The 8,154-nt window shown below is 47.6% G+C and overlaps 2 protein-coding genes across 2 annotated transcripts; one reads left to right on the top strand and one right to left on the bottom strand.

Moving 5' to 3' along the window:
* The first annotated feature begins 1,021 nt into the window (after nucleotides 1-1,021).
* Nucleotides 1,022-2,980, top strand: SODALDRAFT_335058 (hypothetical protein). The gene is made up of 3 exons (XM_028612372.1): nucleotides 1,022-1,380; nucleotides 1,642-2,176; nucleotides 2,248-2,980. Coding segments are annotated over exons 1-3 (984 nt in total). The 5' UTR covers nucleotides 1,022-1,378; the 3' UTR covers nucleotides 2,695-2,980.
* A 291-nt stretch (nucleotides 2,981-3,271) lies between these two features.
* On the bottom strand, nucleotides 3,272-4,718 carry SODALDRAFT_352087 (hypothetical protein; the record flags this gene model as incomplete). Its single annotated transcript, XM_028613574.1, has 2 exons — nucleotides 4,131-4,718; nucleotides 3,272-4,096 (listed from the first exon to the last, which is right to left on the bottom strand). Exons 1-2 carry the CDS (start codon nucleotides 4,245-4,247, stop codon nucleotides 3,272-3,274), a joined length of 942 nt encoding a protein of 313 aa, XP_028464656.1. The 5' UTR covers nucleotides 4,248-4,718.
* Nucleotides 4,719-8,154: the final 3,436 nt, after the last annotated feature.

The raw sequence follows: 8,154 nt of genomic DNA, 5'->3' as shown, positions 1-8,154 counted from the left end.
CATCGATACCGGACGCCGCTACTATTACCACCAGGAAACCATCCCGCCAAGGCCCCGGGAGCGTCATTTCCACCGCGATCAACCCTCGCGGGTCAGCTACCACAGGCATCACGGGCATACTCACAGCCCTCGTCCCAGCTCCAGCCCCGGAAGCAGCCGTGTCATCTACGAGCGGACCAGTCGCACGCGATGTTAATCCGATCTACGACTATCATTTTAACGTATCGCGCGGAGCTTTGCGAAGTTCATGGCGTTGACCGCGCACGAGACGAGGACCTGGGTTGTACGGGACATTATGATTATTGATGGGTTTTGCGGATATAAGATAAAGAGCGGTAGAGTTTGTTGTTGCGAATTCGAATGCGCTACCTATGGATACACGTGAGCATGGGGTCATAACGGGCGTTTATTTGATATTTCGGTGTGCGAATATGAATCGATGGGATTGTTTTGGAATATCTAATAAGGTACCTTAGAGAGGAGGGACTCATGGCGGGGTACTTCGTGGCAGAATGTGATGACTGATGCTGACGCACACATGTAATTAGTGGTCACTCCTGAGAAACCCCATCCTGTCTTCCTACGGAGTAAGAAGTAGCTTCCCAAGCTACGGTCAGAAATCTAGTACTTCGCAGATAAAGTGCTTCAGGTGCCAGTTCCCACGGTAAGGTAGCGTGTAATTAAGCAGAGGTGAGGTTGCTCTTTCTGGTGCTCGGGTGTTAGTGGGCCCATTACCAGGAATTTGGTGATGACATCATGGTGGTAGCCCCTCACTGCTCTTGGCCTCCTGGACATCTGTACACTAGGTACTCTGGAGTCCGCACACTCGTCCCATCGCAGCTTGCTATTTTCAGCATTATGCTTCCCCAAGGGTTCCTACTTTGTATTACGTAGTTTCCGCTTCCGCTATAGCTCGGTGGAATTTTGTCATGGGGTTAGGGCTCCGATTGATTACCGTCATCCAACCCCCCCCCCCATTGACAAGTTGACTCTTGTCTCTTCCCCCCCCCACTCCCCCCCTCCCTAATCATCGCGCCTGCTTCTAAAAAGTGACCAATCTGTCGCTGTCGTAGATTATCTCTGCCTCTACCCATATAGGCAGCTTTCCTTGATGGTCTCTACTTTCATACTGCTTTCCTAAATCTAACATCCACCTCATAGTATATTCTGCGTATTGCGACTCCCTGGCTTCCTTGTACTTGCGAAGTTGCTGTATCCTCAGGCTATCAGCACTTTCCTCTACACCCCAGCCAACAAGTTAAAGCACGGTCGTGCCATACGACCCGTCTAAGAGCTTCCGACTGTTAGCTCTCTGCTGACGCTGAGACTTGCCTTCTCACCGTTTCATTTCTACTGTCCGTCTGGGCCTCCTTTCACCATGTAAGTGTTATGCGCAGAACTGTGGCTCATAGGGGACCCTCTCATGCTATTCTATCTCTCTTTTGTCAACAACCTTGACTTGAGACATCCGTTGCTCCATACATACCATTCCCATCATGTCGTCGATCTCTGGCTTTTGCGGGGAGCAGCAGAGGGAGAATCGGCTCTTATCTCTGCTTGCCCTCTCCGCTCCCATCACGTTGGACTTCTCCCGAGTTGTAGACACCCCTTGCCGGACATCCAGTCACTGACAGCAAGTAGGAATCGAGCCCTCTCCATACGCTCCAATAGGAACCGCTCGGGCTCCCAGAACAAGCGCGCCAGCGGGGGCGGCGGCAGCGCCTTCTCCTTCAGCTCCTTGCGCGGGAACATCCAGCCAGAGCTGTCTCGCAAGCTCTACCGCCTCATCAAGGCGGAGAACAACCTCATCTCCGCCCACGAGGCCGCCGGCCGCGAGCGCATCTCCATCGCGACACAGCTCTCTGAATGGGGCGAGCACACCGGTGACGATGCCATCAGCGACATCTCCGACAAGGTCGGGGTGGTCCTCAGCGAGATGGGCGAGCTCGAGGACGGTTATGCCCATGACCTGGACGACTCGCGCGCCATGCTCAAGGCCATTCGTAACACGGAGAGGAGCGTCCAGCCGAGCCGCGATAATAAGAACAAGATTGCCGACGAGATCCAGAGGCTCAAGGTCAAGGAGCCGCAGAGCACCAAGATTGTCGTTTTGGAGCAGGAGCTTGTCCGCGCCGAGGCCGAAAATCTCGTGGCCGAGGCCCAACTGACCAACATTGTGCGTTTCTTCCTTGCTTCCTCCAACAAGAACATGATCTCTTCTTTTTCTGACCTCCCATCGTTTTGTAGACCCGTCAAAAGCTCCGAGATGCCTACGAAGCCGAATTCACCGCTACCATCGAGCGCGCTGAGAAGCAAATTCTCCTCGCCAAGCACGGTCGGCGCCTCCTCCAGCTGCTGGACGATAATCCTGTCGTCCCCGGCGATCTCCGCGCGGAGTATCCCCACGCCCAGCAGGCGCGCCAGATCCTCAACGACGCGGAGGACGACCTGCGCGACTGGCAGCCCCAGCACGACGAGTTTGGCTTTGCCGCTCCGCAAGAACAGCAGCCGGTGTCCAGGGTGTCTACGGGAGAGCAGCCCACCAAGGACGTCAAGGGGAAGGGGAAGATGGTGGATAACGACGAGAATATGAGCATGGCTAGGACGGATAGTCGCACGGAAGGAGGGAGCCCGCTGCGTGGCGACGACAGAACGGTAGAAGGGAGCGTAGGCCAGGGGGAGACGACGCTGTGACATCCCTGAAACTGACTCATTTTTCGGGCTTCGGTGAGAGATCTGCGGTGTTGACGAAGCAAAGGGAATTCAGGTTATTGCCGAGTTAAGTGATGGTAATTTTGTAGGATTAGGGAGGATCCGAACTCGTTGTGGTGCATGGTTGGCCAGAAGCAGAACTATATGTCTTTTCGGATAAGAAATTTGAAGGTCAATCAGTTTATGGTACGAGGTTGTTTTCTTTACTTTCAGGTAGTTTTCTTTCACTTCTTTTATAACGACCAATTTTTATCTTTTTTTCCCCCGGCGTCGTCGTTGGCTTGGTGGAGCATCTCCTGATTCTTACCAGATACCACGGGGTGGATAACCAGTGGAAGAAATTCTGTGCTAGTACCACGAGACCACGGTGATAATATAGCACGGGGAGCACTTCGAAAGAAAGCTGGCCATGTCACAGCTCCGGACAGATGAACAAATATTGACGGTCTCTGGAAACATAAAACAAATTGAAGACGCACTACTTCTTTTCTTCCTTGTTTTCCCCCTCCTTTAAATTACAACATAATCCTCCCGTGACAAATGCAAGCTTTTGACGATTTCACTCGATATCGACCTTGCGGATATTGGCCCACCCCCTCCCAACCCTGGGCACCGTAATGATGAGCAGGCCATCCTGCATCCTGGCGGTGATGCCGTTTCCGTCAATCTCCTCCCTGCCCCCAGTCTCGACGTCGGTGACGGAGATGTGAACTTCCGTTGTGTCTCCGTCCATCAGGGTCACGGTGTCGGGGGTGTCTACCTTTTCGTAGTCGCTGTCCTCCGCGGTTTCAACGTATGCCCTCAGGGGACGCCGGGGCTGTTGTTCAGGCTGTTGTTCAGGCTGTTGTTCAGGCTGTTGTTCCGGTTGCTGTTGAGGCTGAGGCTGAAGCTGAGATTGGGGTTGCTGGCTGGGCTTGGCTCCAGGAGAAGGGGACGGAGGGAGCGAAACGACGCGCTCGAAGTAGCCCACGCGGCGTTCGGCGGTGCCGGGGACGAGGGTCGAGAGGAGGGCTTCGTCGCCGGGGCGGTGGAGGACGCCGGCTATACGGAGCGCGGAGCGGTCGGCGTCCCAGTCTACGGTGATATCTTTTTTCTGGGCGCCCGGCAGGGATACGTGGAGGATGTATGCTGATGGGGTAGCGAAGAGGTCCAGAGGTGGGCGGAAGGCGTCGGCGGCGGAAGAGGGGCCGGCACCGGCACTGGCACTGGCACTAGCATCGGGAACAAAGATCCCGGCAAGAGACTGTATGACTTGGTTGAGAGGATGGGCGTCTTGAACGGGGTGCTCGTGCTCGTGCTCGTGCTCTTGCTCCCGGCTTGTTGGTCGTAAATGGTCCGGGTAGATTTCCGGGGGGGTCTCGGCGGGCACGGACCACACCCGTAACTGGACCAGGACCAGACGCTTTGGGGCTGCGAACGGTGGTGGCGGGTGCCGTGACCCCGAGAATCGAAGCCGCGGCGGGAGTCGCAGGAAGCGAAGGGATGGCCGTGATGGCCGTGATGGCCGTGATGGCGCGGGCGACCGTGGGCATCATGGGAAGCAGGAAAATTGGCGGGATTCTGTGGCCAAGTAATTGCCGTGATCATGACGCCGGCCAGAGAAAGGGTCGCACATTAACATTTGGAAGACATCGACTGGTTCTTGGGCTCTGCTACTTTGCGGCATGGTGGGCATATATGCCAAAGAAGTGTGTTGTCCCTTGGTTAGGTGAGGAAGTTAAATTGGATAATGGCGAGTATGGAAGAGCCGTGGCTTTGAATGTCTGCGAAGCTGTAAAAAAAAAAGAAGAAGAAAAAAGGGCTATATCCCAAGAGAAGGCCAACCCGTCGACTTTTATAGTTGCAGTCGAAACAGCCGGCAGGAGGCGACTTTCAGGCAGAAGATGATGTGTGTCAGTAGGTGAACTACAGCACTAGCCGGTTCCTGATGGTTGCCATGGAGGACGCGTAAGTTTCATGTCTACCATATCATTAGGCCATATAGGTCTTACAAATCTCACGAAGCCAGCAAAGGTAGGAGTGAATTAGATTAGTCTAGCAAGAAATCAATGGTAAGTGTTGGAACTGGCTTATATTAGCAAGAAAGCTGAAATTGTTAACGGTGTTTCAGGGGACGATGAGGGACTACAACCGCCACACCGTTCTAGAGGGTTAATGTCCAGGCACTATAGCGCCACGACACCCACGACATGGGAATTCGTGCAGTGTTCGAAGTGAATCGGGTCTCGATAACTACACGGGCGTTCGGTAAGGTGGCGACAGTCGACTTGACCGAGATTGGACATGGAAGGCCCTGGCGACTTCTGGAAGCTAACTAAATCCAAGAAGTAATTAGGCGGTATATCTGTTTAGGCATATATAGAAGATATCATATTCTATCACGTAAGCCACGGTATAGTGCTCTCCTATTAGTTAGAGGTGCCCCACTATCCTCGCTTAGAAGGTGGCAGATATATTTAGGACACGTATACCCGCCCCCTTTTTCTTTCTCTTTTATAGATAATACAATTATATATTTTATAAATTAAGGCTCCCTATAAGCACGCTCCCGTTAATTTAATAGTTATAAGCCCGGGTAGTAGTAATAACTAATAACTTCCTGCTAATCTATTATCTACGTTTATTTTTACATACTTCTATAGTATTACGGAGCCCTCCTACGCTCTCTCTCCTAATACTAAACTCTTATTCGCTAAACCCTTACTCGATACTATATCGAATAAGCTCGAGATCACGGCTAAAACGCTTGGTATCCCGCGCCTTAAATCCACGCGGTAATAGGCTAATTAGATCTTCTATATCCAGTTATATACGTAAGGGATAAAGGTCTAGGCACTACTCGATCTTAGCTAAAAGGATTAGCTAGATAACCGTCCTAAATATATTATACCTAAATCCCTGGATTAACTACGCGAATAGTATTCCTAAGGCGAGGGCGATAATACTATCGTGCCCTTAACGTAGGAGCTTATACGCCTCGCCGAAATTAAGAATTAGTAGACTATAGCCTAGAATTAAAAGCTCGGTCGCCTTATTAAGGCGCTCGATAAGGCTAATTAACTACTTAAAACCACCGTGGAGACCTCTACTTATTAATAGGCTATTAAAAAGGCTATTAAAAAATATCCCGGCTACGAAGAGGAAAAATAAAATAGACACTTTACGTTACGCCACGTAATAAAAAAACTTAAGAGTAGCTTCGCTCTAAGTAGTATTTATATAAAGGAAAAGGTAAGACGAGTATATAAAAAGTATCTATAAGACGCTTATCGAGCTAATACTAAAGTAGCTATATAGTATACGGAGTAGAATACCCTTATTAGACGCGTATATTAGTAAAAGGTAGCCGAGATTAAAGGACTTACTACTATTCGGAACTTCCTTATAGTAGTTAAATAGAAGTTTACGCCTATTTAGGCAGAAACTAAGCTTTAGGAGCTAGTGATAAAAGAGGTCCGCGGCGATAAGATTTCCGATTTTCTAATATACGGCCGCGAGTTTAACGCTATTATAAGTGCTCTAACTATAGATAGCACGCGCCACGGCGTTTACGCGACCCTAGGAGACCGCTTAGATAATAATAAAGGCGGAAAAAAGCCTAAGAAGAAAAGCACTAATTACTCCTATCGACGCGAATATACTTAGAAGCCAGAGCACTATAATAAGCTAAAGTACGCTTTAACCGGAAAATACGAGTAGAGATCTAATACCTATATTAATAATAAGTAGTGTAAGGAGATACGGAAGGAGATTAAGCTCATAAAGTGGAAGAGCTTACGCGAAAAACTATCGAAAAAGAGATAGGAAAGCTCGGAAAGCGGTAGTAATAAAGGAGATAGGTATCCTAGGAAGGTTATTATAACTATCCTAGATCCCGCCCTTATCTACACTACAGAAAAGGTCCCTAGGATCTATACCGCGCTCCGACTAGGCCCTTACCCGCTCTTATAAAGCACTCTTCTTAATAATTACGGTATAACTTACCTTATTAACTTAATCGACCTGCTTATTCTAGGTTCCTTTGTTTCTATAGAGGGATCTATCGAATCCGGTATAACCGACTTTCCGATTATTAGCAAAGGTAAACGGCTTCTTAAAGAAATCCTTAATAGACCTCTAAGTACTCCGAAAGCTAACTTAGAGCTTAACGATATAGTCGTCGTGGAGGGATTTCACACGAATATTATTTCGGAAGCTCTATTATATAAGGTTAGGATCTAGTATTCGAGATATAACTACTCGTTATACTTTAGAACGGCGGAGAAGAGCGTAGTCTTATTAAAGCTGCTTAAACGCTTTAATATAACTATCCTTTAGTATAAGCTAATTTTATCTTCTTCTTCGTATTCGTTATTCTAACCGATACTATATAGTATTATTCCGATTAATTACGACTATTAATATATACTAGTTATAGTAGTTAATCGACTAATAAGAACTTACCGATATTACCGACCTACCCGTAACCCTCCGCGTCCACAAGTTAACAAAGAATAGTTATAGCACTTAAGAGTAGGCTATCTTAGACTAAGCGCTCTACGAGTATTAGTTCGTAACGCCAGAAACATGTTAATTAAGGGAACTAAGCGGATAGACTATAAGACGTACTCCCGAACCTAGGCACGTTAAGTTATATCTCGATACACGTTAGAACACCGCTCTCTATAACCGTTTTAGCGTATTTATTAGGATCTTTAAAAGCTACCTAAAAGCTATAACGGTATACGATATCTTCTTATAATAAAGGACGAATATAGCGGCTAAATCTACGTGCTACCTTTAGCTTCGAAAAACAGCGTTACGGTCTATAACGCGCTTTGAGCATTCGAACGATAGGTTAACCGGTAATTCACTTTATATATTTATAAGATACGTAGTAATAATAAGCCCTCGATCGTTAACCTAGCAGGGGATTAAATAACCCAGCTATAGGCGAGCAGTTAAGGGATTAAGATAGAAATAGCACCGCTATATACCTATAAACCGAACGGAGGCAGCGATAAAGCCGGTTAACTGATTATTATAAAGTCTAACGCTATACTTAATAGAGCAGGAATTCCACTAGATAAATAGCTAGAGAGTACTAAATCGGCAGCGTTATTATATAATATAAGTCCCTTATAAAGACACGGATAGAAATCCCTAGTAGAAATCCTCGACTTATAGTTTAGAAAGAATACGCCGATTCTAATAAGAGAGTATATAGCCGACCTACGCCCTAATTAGAGTAGTATTTATACCTATAGCTGCCGCGCCTATCTAATAGCGAGGGATAGGGAGACTAAGAGAAATAGGAAACTATATAAGGTTTAACTAAAGGGATATATTAGATATCTTATAGGTTACGTTACCTATAATATTTACCGAGTATAGATTCTATAGCTTTAGAAGGTTATTATAACGCGTAATATATAGTTTAACGAGTAGCTATTTTATAAACTA

Source organism: Sodiomyces alkalinus (genome assembly GCF_003711515.1).
Source record: "Sodiomyces alkalinus F11 unplaced genomic scaffold SODALscaffold_8, whole genome shotgun sequence".
In the NCBI taxonomy this organism is placed as follows: Eukaryota; Fungi; Ascomycota; class Sordariomycetes; order Glomerellales; family Plectosphaerellaceae; genus Sodiomyces; species Sodiomyces alkalinus.
The sequence above is the reverse complement of the archived record's forward strand: the minus strand, read 5'-3'. Positions and strand labels throughout refer to the sequence as shown.